The 15,488-nt window shown below is 40.8% G+C and overlaps 5 protein-coding genes across 12 annotated transcripts; 1 reads left to right on the forward strand and 4 right to left on the reverse strand.

Moving 5' to 3' along the window:
- Window positions 1–515: 515 nt before the first annotated feature.
- On the reverse strand, window positions 516–4,348 carry LOC128895570 (uncharacterized). Of its 2 annotated transcripts, none has more exons than XM_054158294.1 (4): window positions 4,217–4,348; window positions 3,804–3,986; window positions 3,463–3,733; window positions 516–1,166 (listed from the first exon to the last, which is right to left on the reverse strand). In XM_054158294.1, exons 1-4 carry the CDS (start codon window positions 4,290–4,292, stop codon window positions 1,139–1,141), a joined length of 558 nt encoding a protein of 185 aa, XP_054014269.1. In that variant the 5' UTR covers window positions 4,293–4,348; the 3' UTR covers window positions 516–1,138. The 2 variants fall into 2 exon arrangements, with proteins under 2 accessions (XP_054014269.1, XP_054014267.1); XM_054158292.1 differs by lacking the exon at window positions 516–1,166 and adding an exon at window positions 1,179–3,193.
- Window positions 4,349–4,385: 37 nt separating this feature from the next.
- Window positions 4,386–11,624, forward strand: LOC128895564 (uncharacterized). 5 transcript variants are annotated; one of them, XM_054158279.1, is made up of 3 exons: window positions 4,386–4,512; window positions 7,327–7,529; window positions 10,550–11,624. In XM_054158279.1, exon 3 carries the CDS (start codon window positions 10,574–10,576, stop codon window positions 11,369–11,371), a length of 798 nt encoding a protein of 265 aa, XP_054014254.1. In that variant the 5' UTR covers window positions 4,386–4,512; window positions 7,327–7,529; window positions 10,550–10,573; the 3' UTR covers window positions 11,372–11,624. The 5 variants fall into 5 exon arrangements, with proteins under 5 accessions (XP_054014254.1, XP_054014255.1, XP_054014257.1 ...); XM_054158280.1 differs by lacking the exon at window positions 4,386–4,512 and adding an exon at window positions 4,738–4,850; XM_054158282.1 differs by lacking the exons at window positions 4,386–4,512; window positions 7,327–7,529 and adding exons at window positions 8,692–8,828; window positions 9,334–9,924.
- On the reverse strand, window positions 4,509–6,709 carry LOC128895554 (uncharacterized). Of its 2 annotated transcripts, XM_054158259.1 has the most exons (3): window positions 6,300–6,709; window positions 5,559–6,199; window positions 4,509–5,162 (listed from the first exon to the last, which is right to left on the reverse strand). In XM_054158259.1, the coding sequence occupies exons 1-3, from the start codon at window positions 6,346–6,348 to the stop codon at window positions 4,656–4,658; spliced, it is 1,197 nt and encodes a 398-aa protein (XP_054014234.1). In that variant the 5' UTR covers window positions 6,349–6,709; the 3' UTR covers window positions 4,509–4,655. The 2 variants fall into 2 exon arrangements, with proteins under 2 accessions (XP_054014234.1, XP_054014233.1); XM_054158258.1 differs by having other exon boundaries at window positions 5,559–6,709.
- LOC128895562 (mediator of RNA polymerase II transcription subunit 30-like) lies at window positions 7,546–8,765 on the reverse strand. The gene is made up of 4 exons (XM_054158276.1): window positions 8,626–8,765; window positions 8,147–8,557; window positions 7,812–8,068; window positions 7,546–7,729 (listed from the first exon to the last, which is right to left on the reverse strand). The coding sequence occupies exons 1-4, from the start codon at window positions 8,741–8,743 to the stop codon at window positions 7,631–7,633; spliced, it is 885 nt and encodes a 294-aa protein (XP_054014251.1). The 5' UTR covers window positions 8,744–8,765; the 3' UTR covers window positions 7,546–7,630.
- Window positions 11,625–11,705: 81 nt separating the features above from the next.
- LOC128895561 (uncharacterized) lies at window positions 11,706–14,655 on the reverse strand. 2 transcript variants are annotated; one of them, XM_054158273.1, is made up of 5 exons: window positions 13,991–14,255; window positions 13,366–13,430; window positions 13,157–13,290; window positions 12,800–12,994; window positions 11,706–12,200 (listed from the first exon to the last, which is right to left on the reverse strand). In XM_054158273.1, the coding sequence occupies exons 1-5, from the start codon at window positions 14,068–14,070 to the stop codon at window positions 11,781–11,783; spliced, it is 894 nt and encodes a 297-aa protein (XP_054014248.1). In that variant the 5' UTR covers window positions 14,071–14,255; the 3' UTR covers window positions 11,706–11,780. The 2 variants fall into 2 exon arrangements, with proteins under 2 accessions (XP_054014248.1, XP_054014249.1); XM_054158274.1 differs by lacking the exons at window positions 13,366–13,430; window positions 13,991–14,255 and adding an exon at window positions 14,494–14,655.
- Window positions 14,656–15,488: the final 833 nt, after the last annotated feature.

Here is a 15,488-nt window from a genome sequence, read left to right on the forward strand (position 1 = left end):
ACTCGCCAGGGAAAAGAGGAGTACGCCGTTGCCAGAATTTTGAGCAGGCTTCAAGAAGCGCCTGAACCGAAACGTTCCTACGGGATCCACGAGGCAAGACGGTGGTCCGTCGAGGAGTATCAGCTGTTCGAATTATTATCGTTGCAGACGACGGCAGATGTTCACTGGCTTGAAACGCTCCCCCGAAGGTTTTGAACCCGCTGATCTCTTTTTTTTTTTTTTTTTAGAGCGGGTGAAAAACTTTCAAGGAAGCCCAACGTCCCGTTCCAATCTCGCACAATGCCCCGATATCTTTCGCACTTTCCGCAAATGGGATGAATGAATTGAAAACAAGGAGAACAAAGGAGTTAAACGTTGACATTTTAAAAAGTATCGGGATTAAGCTTGGCGATTTAATAAATAAAGATCCGTCTAAGCTGTACTGGTCATTATTGGATTTGTACCCTTCAGTTTTGTTTCAATGGGTATTATGTTGCTTGTTCGATTTTGAAATAAAAATGATTGAAACAGGAAATTAAGATTGACCTGTCCCTCTACATTTTACTTTCAAAGATATAATAAATACGCACCATAGGCACCGGTCGAGCATCTTTACTTTCAGTGTTAGCAAGTCCTCCATTTTAATTGGCACTATGCTCACGTTTAGTATGCCATTTCTGCCTTCCATTTCCCAGTTTGTAGAGGCGGTTTCGTCCACGAGTTAAACGAGTCGCATTTGCATCGAATGGTTATTTCGGAAGCGTCGAATCTTTATACAGGGCATCTTCGGCAATAAATGATGAAGGGAAAATGGTACTCTCGAGCGAGCCTGTAATTACGGTAAGCGTAACTCGGCGTAGCCTCTCTTCCACGACGTTTGGCGATCAGCAACCTCTGTTCATCGCATTGTTCGAAACATGCCGTTAGTTGTGTGTCACAAAGTATAGGATATCGTCGTCGTCCGCGTTTGAAGGAGACCCCATAGGTTCGTGGCACGCGCTGCCAGCTGCCCCACAGCTGTCTCTCTCCTCTGTCGTCCCTCATACGTGAAGCCCGGGGTTCTTACCCGAGCGTGGTGAGTTTACCACACAGAACGAGAGCCGTTCACCGTGTGCACGTGCACCAGGTTCGAAACGCGTGCGTCCATCGAAGGTGGCCATTATTTGAGGGGGTATTCTTGTCTGAAACTTTAAAAACATTTTTTTTTTTTTTTTTTTTTTTTTAATTTTTTGAAGCATCTTATTCAAATTTAGATTTTTCAAAAATATTATTTATTATTTTCCACTTAATAAGAATTTGCCCGCGTCTGGCCCCTCCTCGCATAATTTATAGATATATATCTAGGGCTCGTCGCTGCGAAGTTGCATACTCAATGAGGTGCGCCCTTAAGGAACGTCAAGTTGCACGCCTTGAAAGGGTGAATCAGCACCCTTATTGCTTAAGAACAGGGTGTCCCTTTAATACGATTTCAAATACGCGCAACAGCTTTCACAACTTCTAGGTTTCAATTAAAAATAAAATTCTTCAAGCGCCTTTATAATTTCAACAAACGCTTTGTACTTCCCCTCCACTATTTTTCTCTGTTCTCTATTACCTGTACATTTTATACGAACATGTATCGCTTATTTGTCGTATCACTGGAATACGGGGTTTTACATTTGCGGTTTCTCATCCGGCTTGTCCGACACGCAGGAAATAGTCCTGAAGTGTCCTAGAGGATGCAAGGCTATTGGGTTTCGTGTGGAAAAAAGCGTGAGCGGCGTGGAAAAAGTTGGAGAAAGGGGCGGACATCGCCGAGGGACGAAGAGACGCGAGTGCTTGTGCTGAAAGTAGAGGGAAAAAAAAACGGAAAACCAAAGCTCCGTACGATGAAGACCGGAAATCCTAGGCCATTCAACCCTGACACCCGGTATATATTTAGACATAAAGAGACACGCTCTAATCCGATCGCATAGATACTTTCGCGACGACCGATCGGAGGGGGCTGCGCAATGAAATCTGATACGTCGCGAACTTGCATTTTCCAGAAATTCGGTGGTACGCGCAGTATAAGTCAAACTAATCTACTTTAATTAACATGCAAATTTGTCTCGTTTGAATCGACCCAAATAAATAAATAAAATAAATTCTTCTGCTCCTGAAGAAGCGAAGTAAACGATCGTCGCCAACGTGATAATTATAAATGAATTATCTGCGCGCTACGAATGGCGTTACCCTTTTTCATTATTCATACGACAAATAACCCATGGCACTTGTGGCCAGACAATAAACATTAGCGCACCGTTTCGATACTATCAACGTCCCAAAGAAAAATTTAACGCTTCCGCGAAGGAAGTCGATCATTTCCTATTTGCTTATTGCATAATCACGCACGCAACCCCGTTTCAGTATCGACTCTAACTCCGCACACATATTAAGCTGCGAGTTAACCAAGTCGAGTTACACCTATTACATACCTAATTCCCTATTCTAATCATTTTCATCAAACTGAAAACGTTGTCAATAATACTTCTGGTGTTTATTGACGAATCTAATATATTTAAAACGAAACAAAGACACCAGTAACTAAAACTTTGACATAATAAAGAAGTCCATTATCTGAAACCTCATCAACATAAAATTATTTACGAAAAGCAGTGTTTACGAACGTCGGCGTCCATGGCACGACTGAACAAGCATAACGACGGAGAAACGTTCGCTTTGAAAAATTCTACGTGAAAGCTGCAAAGTATCCGCGTCTTTAGAGACACAATACCAGCAGTAGCGGCCTTCTCGAAATAGACGAGAAGCCCAGCCCTCCAAACTCGTCCGAAAATAAAACAGGTTTCTTCCCTGCGAGCCGCGCAGTCCAATTGGTCGCATCTGACGACGGAGTTCACTGATTAATCGACGATTAAACAGGAACCGAAGCTTCGCGTTTTATCGTCGGTTTCTTTTTTTTTTTTTACAATGACTGTGGGACACGAGTTGACAACGAAACGATTCCTTTTTTCCTCATTTCGACGGGAAAAACAACCGCGTGCAACTGTGCAATCCGCTCGCTGCAATTGTCCAAACAAACTGTATTTCACGGAGACCACGCGTTACTTTAATTTATGAATTGCATCACCAAGGGCACGTGCGTTCTGTGCAGTCGCTATCGATATGCTCCTCGATGTTTCACCACGCGGTGACACTTTATTGGCAATGTTTGACAGTGCGCAGACAATGAACGCTGAAAGGAAGATGAAGATGAAAGGCACAAAACGGTTACAAGTCACCTTTATCTGTAAATCAATGAAATTAAGTTTCGTTTGCCTTGCGCGGATCGGTTGGAAATTTTTTCTGTGGTATTTTATTATTTATTTCGATTTCTTATTTATATGTGTGAAGCCAGCTACCGAGTGTCCCCGAATAACCAATTAATTAAAAAAAGATTTACCTATTTCCACTTATATTATTTTGAAACGTGAAGAACACCTGGTTCTTACTATGACAAGCTACCTGTGTTTCTTGTGTCTCGCGTCCAAAGCAATCAGCTCCATGACACTCGGTCCATCCTCGTTTTGATAGTCCTCCCAGTTCATCTTCTTAACATTCGCGCCTTTGAAGTAATCGTCGTCATCGTCGTCGAAATAATCGTCGTGAATGTCCTCGTATTTTCTAGTCGAGTCGTTATTCAGCAACAAACGCCCCAACTCTTTCGCTTTCTTTTGCTTTCCCCTCGGCACACCGACGCTATCATCCTTATCAGCATTTCGCTTTTCCTTTTTTCCTGCCAAATCAAGCAAAAATTTCAGTGAAAATGAATATTTCTGCATATTTCTTAAAGTTTCGTTTCGAACCGTTAGAAGCTGATGTTTCGTATTCTTTACGAAATAATGATTTCTCATGCTGATGGTCTGGCTCCTGTTTATTCGACGTCGCAGGAATGTTTGTTGGTATAGGTGTGTCAGAAAATGGCGAAACAGCCGTTGTACCCCGTGAAAAATCACTGACGTCATCGGTGAGAATCATTGAATGTATTTCTAGAAAAGTAACCACCGAGTAGTATGGAGCAACTGTTTCGCCGAATGCAATAATAAATTACTGGCAGCTTCGTTGCTGGTGAGATATATCTCAGATTTATTATAGTAAACGTGACTATTCAATTTTAACGAGCGTCGTACGTCATGTTAAGAAATAAAAATATTCAGTAACGTAAAACTGAATCTATATTTAACTAGACAAGTATGAAATAATTCTTCGGTATACTTACTCGCCGAAACGTGGGAATCCAGTGTGTTCACTAAACAAATAAATAATAAATAAACTATCGCCCCGTCACGGTACATTTTCTAAACAGTCTTCAACGCTTGTCGAAACGGTCCTGCTTATCAGAACTCCGTCAACAATCTGACGAGGCAGCAATTATCCGCAAGGGTAGTCCAAAGTCAATAACGCTGTTGCCACCACGCGAGACAATCGTAATTATTTACAATCAACCATATACAAAACACACACACACGACGCGCAGAAATCGAACCAAGGATGTGTAACAAGTCAAGAAATATAGTAAGAATAATCATATTTCCATTTATTTCATCGAACTTCGCGTATTTACTGTTACCTAAACCTAAATCAGTAGAAAGTTTAACGAATCGTTCTTATCGCGAACGTGTTCTACATATTCAAAAAGCATGTTACTGTGTATCATATCACTGCGTAACAGGCCTGAAACCACCGTTGGCAAATGGCGGCGTATTGTAGGACGGGTAAACGTATCTGTTGAAATCGTTGGATACGTACTCGGGTATCTGCTCCTGATGGAAGTCGTTCGTGGGTGAGGAATCGACGGAGGGATTGGAGTAATAATGATATCTGCCGTCCGAGTAAAAGTTGACGGGTTTGTCGTAAGTGGGTAGATTGTAATTAATGTGCTCGTAGTCGTGGTACTCGTTCGTTTCCGTGGTGAAGTCGATGTGGTGCACGTTTTGAGGATATCCACCGTAGTAGCCGTTGAAAGGCAGACTGGTCGCGTTGTTAATCGTCGTATTTTCCATTTGCATTGGTGCAACGGTGACATTTTCTGGCTTAGTGTTTGGTCCTGCTCGAAAAACAGGCGAATTGTCTTTTTCGAGGTCTCTAGAGGCAAGCTTTACGGAGTTATCGTCCTTCTTCTTCGATTCCTTTCGCAGGTCGCATACGATAACGGTGCTCGACTCCTGTGGATCGTCACAAAAAATAACAAAATGGATAATTAATATGGAAATTGATCAGAAGTATAGGTATGAGAAGCAGTTTTTAGATTTTTGGAAGGTTTGAGATAAATGTGTCCCTGAGGAGTTTCTTATCGTATGAGTGGAAACAGAAATTACTATTACTGTACAATACTGCGGGTACTTATGCGAATTAATATTTTTATGTACTCAGGTGTAGAACAGACATGTTAATTGATGTATGTTTTGACTCCTACATTTATATATTCTATTAACATTATACCCAGCACTAGAGTCTACATATATACATATTATATAGTTTTAGTGTATATCAAAAATAGACAGGAAGTCACGTGATTTTCCTGGACTAATTTCTATTTGTTCGCCCTACCAAATTCGTACCTTCTCTTCCGCGTTCCGAATGTCTTCGACTGGCAATTCTGCACTCTCGTCAGCCTTCTCTTCGACGTCGTTCGGAGTTCCGAGATTCTCAACCTTCGTGGACTCCTCTGGATATTCGTCGTTGTTGTTCAACAAGTCGTTCGGTTTTTTATTCTCTAATAAATTCGACACTTGCTGATTCTGAGGCAACGTTTGAAAATCGTTTTGACCACCGTTGATCGCCTGCATCACCGAAGGATTCAGTAAAGGATAAAGCCCCAAGGAGGTGGCCAAGACGTAGGGATGCGGCATGTACTGATAAGGGAACGGAAGTTGGGAAGCACCGAAATTTAAGTTCGCTGGTGGAGCTTTGGCATAGGTGTTCACGTTTGGTGGTACACCCGGTATACCGCCTACACTTAAACCAGCTAGGAAAGCCAAAGGTCCTAAAAATCTATTCTTCCTGTTCGATAAGTCTACCTTCGTGTTCGCGATCTTTTTCAAGTCATCAATTTTCAATGGATTCTGTAGTAGGCGTAATGAATTCTTCCAGACCTGTGTCGCTTGCGTTACACTGTCATCATTCTTTAGAGTTGATGTCACTATCGGTTTGCGAATCATTTTTGCGTTTTCAGTCGTTGCGGTGGCATTGCAGAACAGACCTGAAGAAATAAATAATATTAGTACAACATCCTTCTCAGAGAAGAAAAAAAAATAATTCACCACTTCCATAAGTTTGAATTGTTGACCATGAATACTTACTGGGAGAGCAAATGCTGGCACTTAGAATCAAAAAGGTGAAAATGTTCATTGTGACTGCACGATGCTTGGAACGAGAGTGAAGAAAAACCAGTGGAGCTGCCTAACAAAACTGAAAACCTGCGGGTCACCCTCATGTTCTACTTCGTGAAAGTGTGTTTCTTAGATATCGTTAAAAATATGATAACGTACGGCAATCTCCACTTCCTCGTTGGGATATGTGGGTTTCTATTAGAAACTTTTTCATTTTCCGGAAGTACTTGATTAATAAGTCTTCGTTTCTTTCTTTTAATTGTGTCCTATTCTTTAAATCCTTTACAGATGCTACGTTTCAGCATACTTTTACAATAATTTAATGTATCTTAAACATGTTTTGTTGATTAGAATCTTAACTTGCAATCTTCTGTACTTGTTATTAGTTAAAAGGTCCAGTCTTGATATTTTCGATTTTAAAATTTGGCGCGCATGACAGCGACGCTGCGCAGTAGTGCTCTTGATGTCCGCCATTCGGAGGGAATCTTCGCTCTTCGCTGCCGGAAATTTTTTTGGAAAAGATGACCACTACAATCGAAGACACTGTAAAATTGAATGAAAACAGCACCGGCTTAGACTTTGCGACTCCTGAAAAACAAGAAGCTCGTGCATTTCTGCGCGAGCGATTTCTGCGAGTGATTACCGGAATTGTTGGTACGACGTTTTGCTTTTTTCAGTCTGATCCCCTTTATTTCGAATCGAATGCTAGGAAAATATTTATCCAATTTCCGCGTAGACTCACTGGTACTTATTAATCGTCACGTTTACAATTTAAATCAATTTAATTGCACGCACAATTGCTTAAATATGGCGCCAATACCGACGCTGTAATTGTCTTAATGCGCGAACATTCGATTATAAATTTCGTTAAATTTGATTTTCATCGACGGAAATAGTACGCGTTTATTCCTATATCGTGACAGCAATTGTACAACGAACATTTGCTTGGAAATTTGAATAGCTGTGTCTAATGTCAAATGCACTTTATTTGTTACAGGTAAGCAAGCAGAATTTCATTTATATGAGAAGACGAACGTTTCTGCTGAGTTTAGAGGCTGTGATGTGGATTGTTTAGAGGTGTATGTGCGTAATTTGCACACACCGTTGGGAAAGATTCCAGAAGCAGTGTTGAGAGCCACCGATATCATTCATTTCGATGTGGATGACATTAACACTGCACAATAAAGTCTTCATGTATCAGTGAGTGACACTAGTATTATTATTTTTCAGTAGGAAATAGTATCTTTATTTATTAACATATTCTTAATAACTTATACAAATATTTATGTACAATACATAGTTTAAGATCGACGCATGTTTAACATTGTATTTATTTCTGAGATGATACGCCTTAAGTGATCAATTATTTCCTTGAGATGCCTATTTTTTAATACAACTTGCTGCAAAAAATTTAACTTAATTTTATAATTTGTAAAACTTAGTATTTCATTTTTTATTGAGTAAATTATAATCTGGACTAACCTCCATAATTTCTTTGCTTTCTTCACAAGCCAGTCTGTAAGCCTCAGATGTCTTTTTCTCATCGGATTTCATATCCCACTCTTCTTTCAAAGGAATTAAACTTTCTATGTGTGTATATTCCATACCTTGAAGTTGACAGTTTTCGTTGCATTTTTCATAAATCAGTCTTAACCGTTTGAATAATAATTTCAGTGTTCTTAGTTGTTCTTGTACTTTATTCTTCTTTTCATTAGCTAAACTCGACCCTTGAGCCATGCCTAAAAATTGTATAATCCATCTAACGATGTAATTGAACATATGCTGAAAAGAATTCTAATTATTTATATCCTAAATACCATTCGGAGGTTGTAAGAGTTTTAATGTTTGAAAAACTTCTAAAGTACGACTGACAATGTCTTGCACAGTTTCTTGGCCAAATCTGCATAAACTGGCAGTGTTAAATTCTTTATTTTGTTGTTGCTGTTGAGGTGGTGGTTGAGTGGGTTGTACAGGTGTTTGGGGTGTGGTAGCTTGATTACTCGTTTGGCTATTTTGCTGCACCATGGCAGCTTGTTGTTGCTGTTGTAATTGTAACTGCTGTTGTTGCATCTGCTGCATTTGTTGTTGCATTGCAACAGATTGCTGTTGTTGTTGCTGTTGAGCTAGTACTTGTTGAGCACTAGGCATACCCATAGCATTTGTCCCTACACCACCTACCCCAACTCCGACACCCACACCTACTCCAAATTGTTGAGGACTTACCATACCTGGAGAGATATCATCCGCTTGTCCATCTGTACTTTACAATTATTTTCCTTATTGTGAATGTACTTACCACCCTGTTGTGGGCCCATCAAACCAGATACCATTTGTCCTCCACCAAATTGGGTACGCATTGCAGATTGTTGTACATTGGGAAACCCAGATGGGAATGGATGTTGCTGACCCGCCATATTATTTTAGTTTTATCACTATCTCACATTCATTAATATACGATGATATAGGAAGAATCGATCATCAGGATCAGCGAACTTTGAGGTTAAGTACCATTTTAACGCTGCATTTTAACCTTTTCGCACCATCTGATGACAATTTCGCGACAATATTGAATCTACTTTCACTTCTTGATAGACAAAGCAATAAATAATTATGAAAATATTGCTCAAAATAGAAATTATGTTTGACACACGCGATAGTTTCGAAATCAATAATTTCTACAGCTATACAACTCTGTTCCCTATGCAGCGTTACATATAAAATTACACCATCGTGCCATCAATACATAAATAACAATAAGATATACATTGTTCCTCTCTGTACGTGCTCCGAAAATCGGACGTCTCACATATTACGTTATAAATTGTTGACATCACATTGCGCACGTGTACCGCGCTTGCACTGTCAGTGATTTATCTTATCGACTTCTATTTCAATTGTACAACGTAACAAAATTTAAAACAAATTTAACAACTATCCGCCTCTGATTTACTTTTCTACATAAGTAACGATTTTATTCGAATCTCGGATTTTTTATACGTTGCAGAATTCTCTAAATATGGATCCTTGTAGTTTGTAGTGTCGCAACATGAGGGCAGTAGCTTTCAATCTTCAGGATCAAGGATGATCTCGTCGTACCTAGTTTACAATGCATATTTGTTTACTAAACAATAACCGTATGACGTACAAACAGGTGTATTTTAATAATAAAATAATACATTGTACCTTCCGTGCCCGTATTCAGTCCTGGATTATGTTTTTATTATTTTAGAATAAGTGTCATAAGCATATTATAGTAGGTGTGCTTATGAAGGGGTCCACCAAAATTAATGCTTGAAGAAATCATGAATAAAAGTTGATTTCTTTTTCATTCGAAGAGCTCAGTTATTATCAAAAATACTGACTGGATTAAAACTTACATTTTTTTTTTTTTTATTTAAAGTTCGTATAAATAAATATAAAATCGCACATTTTGTGCAGTTTTATATTTTTCCCGTGCGTGGTCAGAATACTCGTTGATATATACTTAGCAGCAACAAAACATCCCTCGAAACAAAGGATCAAAGTCGACGTGAAATTCTTTGAAAGATAGGTCAGAATTTGACGGTGTTTGTGCGATGTCTACACAGGAGATAAGGTCAGCGCACACGAAATGAACGAGAGTGTAGACCAGTGATTCTTAACCACTATGTCGTAGCATACCACTGTCCCAGGAAGTCATCCACACTGCCCTGTAAATGTTTGTCAACGGATCTAATGATTCTTTTCTTTCTTTTTTCTTTTTATTAATTTTATGTCTTTTTTTTAAACTGTACATAGCTAAATAAATTAAGGATGTTCTAAGAAGCTATACAGTGAGGGGAAAAAATAAAAAAAAATGTACCTTTGACCCGTATAGTGAAGCAAAAAGATCAAGAATTTTCTTTTAAGTTTTACAGTAAGCTAAACAAAAATTAAGAATATTCCTATAAGGTGTATAGCGAGGAAAAAGATCAAAAACCTACTTTTAAACTGTACAGTAAGGTAAACAAATCAAGGATCTTCCTATGAGCTGCACAGTTAGGTGAACAAATAAAAAGCCTTCTTTTAAGCTGTCCCTTAAGAATCTTCTTCGAACCACTGCCACAAGCTTTAGGAATCCTACACTGGGAGTATAAAAAAGGTTAAGAACCACTGGTGTGAACGCAACGGCCCAATCTTCTGTCTCCCGTGCACCTTGCTTGCCTGCTCGCTCACAGGAACATTTCTTTCTTCCGACACAGAGTCAGTGTCCACCGCGCTGTCACATGGGCTATATGGTCGCGCTGAAAAACGACGTCAAAATGCTTCGAGGACGATCGATCCTCTTTGTGCTGTTCACAAACGTTATTCTCTCTATCGAGGGTAGAACCATACAAAACAGGGCTCCCAAGTTCGATAGCAGTACCCTGAAGAGCCTAGGAGATCTAGATCGATCGGTGGACGAAAGTATGGACGGCAAAATAATCGAGGATCCACCCTTGAAGAGGGAAGCTGTAAGCAGCCATCACCGCGAAGAATCCAGCGCGAAGAAACCCAAGAAGAGGAGCGACAACTCGTGTCCTTACGGAAACAAAGACATGTGCTTAATATTTTCTCTGTCCAAAATCGCCAACGTTCAAATGGCTGTTCCCGATCAGAGATCGTCGGATCGAAGTCTGATGGCGAAAATGTTCGACGCGTCATCGAAAAGCAGCGGAATATACGAAGAAGAGAAACCTCGGCATCCTTCAAAGGAACGAATGGATCCACCCAACGTCCATTGCGGAGCGATTCGCGACGTCTACATACCGGAAGTCAAGCAATACCTGCCAGCCTTCGCGTGCACGTTTGGAAATAATACGTTCGTTCTGTCCAGCGCGAGATTCCTTCAAGATCGACGGCGTTATTTGAGTATAAACGTGAATGAAAACACCCTGGAAAATATCAAATTCGCGCCGAAGATTTCCAGGAGCAACGAGGTGAACGTGATACCTGCTCTGCTGGTTTTGAATGGCGCCAACAACGATTACAGGATAGAGACGCGTGAAACTGGCAACGAAATGTCGATCAGAGGAAGACATTGATAAGAAAGTAACAAAACGAGTAGTCGTGTTCTGTGGACGGTTCGAACACCCGATGATAACTTCGAATTCTCTATCTTCTGTCGAGCGAACTACACGTATACACGAAACGTGATTTCTACGACTTTGTAATGTTTGTTACGAAATAAATCAGTTTTATCGATTTTACGAAATTTAAAGTTGATCATAATACGATGTTTCGATCACTTTGGCCCTACGATCGAGAAAAGATATACTACAAATTTCGCACACACACTTTAATCGAGTTTAAACCGTAATGTAATTCGATTCGTAACAGTGGAGAAAAACTCGTAAAAATAAAGAAAAACCCGTAAGATCTATTTAAACAAGTATTTATCACAAAATTGTCGATTATCCGTATTGCTATAAATAAGTATCACTACGAGGGGTGTCATTTTGATTTCTCTTCTAACGATTGATTCTCTATCCGTTCCTTCTCCAATTGAAGCGCCATTTTTGGCGTGAGGGCTAGCTTCCGAACGTTGGAGAGGACGTTGGGAAGACGTTGTTCCTTGACAGGTAGTATTTCGTCAGTAAGTATGGACGCGGAGGCGTCCTCGTCCATGGAAGAATGCCGTGCGTCCTCGCTTAGGCGAAGATCCGGTTTGACTGATTCGTCGATAATGATTTGATCGACTTTCACAACTGGTCTAAAAGTTCGTACGTTCTTCCTGCGTTGAGGTTTGTCCGACGATAATTCGATCGGATTCGGGCTCGAATGGGGCCCACCGTACGAATTCTCCGTTTCCTCCTCAATTTCGACTCGGAGGTCCTTCAGGGCTTTCTCTTCTTCTTCGGTCAACGGTAGGACCTTGAAAATCAAACGATCGAATGATTTATTTAGTAATTCGGAATGATTAATTTTGTTTTGAATATCATTATGATATTTAATAGATCAACATCGATCAGTCGTAAATTAATATATTCGATAGTTTTAGTAAAATCTCTGAACGTACTATCTTCATCGTTCACGGTGAAAGAATCGATTGTCTCTGTCGAGCCACGCAGATATTTATCTTAAATGTATGAATAATGTTCGCTGACGGTGTTAATTTACTCCTATGAACAGGGTATAAGTTGAGACGACAAGCGATTTAATGAGTCACCGATTTCTTCCTTAGATTAGCCATTGTGCGCGAACGTCAATTAAAAATAAAAATGTAGATGTACGCGTATAGAAGCTATGTACACAGTTTAAAATACTGCTAATGATATTTCTCGGAAATGTCGTATCGATTGTCGTCAGGCGCATGCAATTACCGTGAAATAATAACCACGTACCGAGATAGTCGATGATAAGTGACTCGAGACGCGATAAAAACGTTGGAATTTCGATTAATTTAAGTGATGTAGGTAATATAACAATTAGGATAGTTGATATAGTAATATAAATTCGAATCCAATGCATACTTTGACTACTGGCTGAGAGACTGTTTTATTCTTGGACGTTTCCGTCGGTTCCTCATCCGCTGGTTTCATCTTCTCGTCTTTGGTTGGTACATCGTTATCCACCTGTCTGACGTGCACAGCTTCCACGTGGATTTTGCTTTCCTCGTCCTCCTCGAGGCTGATAGCGGCCGGACCTTCGACGTTAGCTAAGTTCTTCTGCAACGCAACGTTCAAAGATATCGTTAGTCGTCGAATAATTTGACCGGGGAATCTAAAAGACACTTTCTTTCTTTTTCCTTTATTTTTCGTTGAAGGCAAAGTAAGTGCTAACTTTTAGCGAGAGGATGAAATGGTACGTGTTAAATTGTCTCGGGTCACCTTAGGTAAGCTCGATCCTTCGTGAAACGCCTCTGCTAATGCGGGATTTATTTCCTCCAATGGTTGATCCCCGTGCCTTATATAAACGGGGATATAACCCGGGATGCTAGGTAATAGTTGGAGCGGGAATGGATCTATAAGAAATTAAGATCGAATTAAAGATACGTTAAAGAAGCGGCGGCCTTTGAGACATGATAATTCGCGATTACATGTACTTATGTATGTACTAAGATGATAGTCCACAAATAGACGTTTATCGTGCAAGATACGAGTCCTGTAGCAATGAAACATCTTCAATGATTACGAATCGATTTCTGATCGAAGCTTCACCGGGGGTATCGATGCGGGATGCGCGACGATGCGGATACGGGATCACCGATTTAAATATCCCATGATCTAACACAGCGATGAGCAACCTCTGTTTTTCAGTAAAAATTGAATATAACGTTTAACAAATCTATTTTATTAATTTAATATCTGTTAATCTTTCGTCCAGGACATAGGTGTGTACGTATTTCTTGTGTGGATCTTGGTTCTTTGGTTCGCTAGAAGCAAAGTATTTCCTGATATTCATTATTCATACTATTCGCTATTTACACATTATTATTATTCAGCCGTAGATACACCACGGTACGTCCTCTCTGCGTTTCTTCTCGTATGTAAGGTTCGCTCTATTCGAATACCTACTCGAATAGTCGTTAACTTATAAACCAAACTGTAAATTCCCTGTCTTAGAAAATTCAAGTAACGAAGATTTTCGTTTAACATCGAAACTACCAAGCCGATCGATATCGTCCATATACTTCAAACTTCTTCTTAAAATCAAAGTTATACTCGTAAATGTTAGCCTCTGTTGTTACAGTCACTCGATGATCCACGAAACTTGATCGATCCTCACCCAGCAGGTCGCTCATCGCTCACGCATCGATCCAACAAACCACCGACCACGTTCCACGCGTATAATTTTATGTACACTCCCGTTCGGAAACATTAACATAACGATCCCCGGCTTCGATTCACTTCGATTCGCCCCAGACGTGTCGTTTCTCGCGCTCGATCACGAAACCTCGGCGACCATTCGAATGCAGAATGCACACTTCACCCGATCGATTGCTCCGCTCGTACGTGCACATTCCGGTTGCGTAGGCGGTTCCGTTTCGACCACTCGATCCATAATCGATCACAGATATCCCCGTCGTTCACACGAAGCGGTATTCGAACGCGAGAAATCGTCGCTCCGGCATCGCCACTTGATCGTCCCACGGCTCGATCGAGCACCTCGTGGGATTCGTATTTCGGCACGTTTCACGCGGGATTTTCGAATATTTTTTACTCACGGGCATAGTCAACGGAGAGAGACATTAGAAGCACAAGATGGTAGACGTATGCCCTGGTACCACGCAGCATCTCGGCAGCCTGCATCTTTGAACGGTACTGAGCCCCCGTGGCACGGGGCTCGCTCCTTTATATGTACCGTCCCCTCCTACCCCCATTCTGCTCGCAGACTATGCCACGGACTGTTCCCTCGGGGTTAACCATTCCGTTAATACTCGAGCAAAAAGTTAAATCTTCCTTTACTTTCGGCAATCGGGGCCCGTTGTTTATTAGGACGCCTCCCGTCAGCCGTTTCTAGGAAACCGATCGATCGCGGAACGTGCCGCATTTCAGCCTGCTTTTTCGTCCTGTTACCAGGATTCCTCTTCGGCGGCTCCTTCGCTTCGAGGAAGGGAAGACACATACTCGACCGTTCGTATGCGCGCTGGGTCACCGGTAATCGAAATAAATAAACATTGGCGAGACTCGGGGAAGGGATTTGAAATTTCAAGTGCTTCGGGGTCAAAATGGCTCGTTCGACGACTGGTTTGATAACAATTTCGATAGATAATTTATGAGAGACGTATCTTGGTTGGGAGCTTCGAATAAAAGTATCCTTCGACGGGCTAATTTTGTAATAATTGTTAGTAGTAAATTTGAGCTAAGAGATTTGATAGGATCCAATCATCTTTTGTATTCCTTCTCGATACAAAAATACTTTATTCAAAAACAAAATCCCGAAACCCCTTCAGATGCTCGAGGAGTATCTGGGTTATGAACAGGGTCCTTCGCGTCTCGCAGATAATAATCATACCTTGGCAGCGAAGGATCTTCGACCTTGAGTCCTCTTCTTCTTCCTGATCGTTCGAGTGAGTCCGTTTCGTGGAACGCCGGCGCGTAAGTCTTGCGAATCGAAGGCCAGATTGATCCACGAACGATAAAGATTGATAAATCGTAATGGCGGCTCCATACGTCGCGTTTCGATCCTGTCTAGATATCTCTCGGAGTTCCTATGCGT

The sequence above is a fragment of the Hylaeus anthracinus genome, unplaced genomic scaffold (genome assembly GCF_026225885.1).
Source record: "Hylaeus anthracinus isolate JK02 unplaced genomic scaffold, UHH_iyHylAnth1.0_haploid 5, whole genome shotgun sequence".
Lineage (NCBI taxonomy): Eukaryota > Metazoa > Arthropoda > Insecta > Hymenoptera > Colletidae > Hylaeus > Hylaeus anthracinus.

What these genes read in the sequence shown, in the direction of transcription:
- LOC128895570 (XM_054158292.1), bottom strand. Translation starts at nt 4,292, where the DNA reads ATGTACCGTGACGGGGCGATAGTTTATTTATTATTTATTTGTTTAGTG. An exon ending in GGATTCCCACGTTTCGGCGA is followed by an intron (nt 3,987 to 4,216) that starts GTAAGTATACCG and finishes TTACTTTTCTAG; the next exon opens with AAATACATTCAATGATTCTC. An exon ending in GCGAGACACAAGAAACACAG is followed by an intron (nt 3,194 to 3,462) that starts GTAGCTTGTCAT and finishes TCTTCCTTTCAG; the next exon opens with CGTTCATTGTCTGCGCACTG.
- LOC128895554 (XM_054158258.1), bottom strand. Translation starts at nt 6,269, where the DNA reads ATGGAAGTGGTGAATTATTTTTTTTTCTTCTCTGAGAAGGATGTTGTA. An exon ending in TTCGGAACGCGGAAGAGAAG is followed by an intron (nt 5,163 to 5,558) that starts GTACGAATTTGG and finishes GACGATCCACAG; the next exon opens with GAGTCGAGCACCGTTATCGT.
- LOC128895562 (XM_054158276.1), bottom strand. Translation starts at nt 8,743, where the DNA reads ATGGCGGGTCAGCAACATCCATTCCCATCTGGGTTTCCCAATGTACAA. An exon ending in GATGGGCCCACAACAGGGTG is followed by an intron (nt 8,558 to 8,625) that starts GTAAGTACATTC and finishes ATATCTCTCCAG; the next exon opens with GTATGGTAAGTCCTCAACAA. An exon ending in ACTCTTACAACCTCCGAATG is followed by an intron (nt 8,069 to 8,146) that starts GTATTTAGGATA and finishes TACAATTTTTAG; the next exon opens with GCATGGCTCAAGGGTCGAGT.
- LOC128895564 (XM_054158279.1), top strand. Translation starts at nt 10,574, where the DNA reads ATGGGCTATATGGTCGCGCTGAAAAACGACGTCAAAATGCTTCGAGGA.
- LOC128895561 (XM_054158273.1), bottom strand. Translation starts at nt 14,070, where the DNA reads ATGAGCGACCTGCTGGGTGAGGATCGATCAAGTTTCGTGGATCATCGA. An exon ending in ACAGAGGCTAACATTTACGA is followed by an intron (nt 13,431 to 13,990) that starts GTATAACTTTGA and finishes TCATTGCTACAG; the next exon opens with GACTCGTATCTTGCACGATA. An exon ending in AAGGATCGAGCTTACCTAAG is followed by an intron (nt 12,995 to 13,156) that starts GTGACCCGAGAC and finishes GTTGCGTTGCAG; the next exon opens with AAGAACTTAGCTAACGTCGA.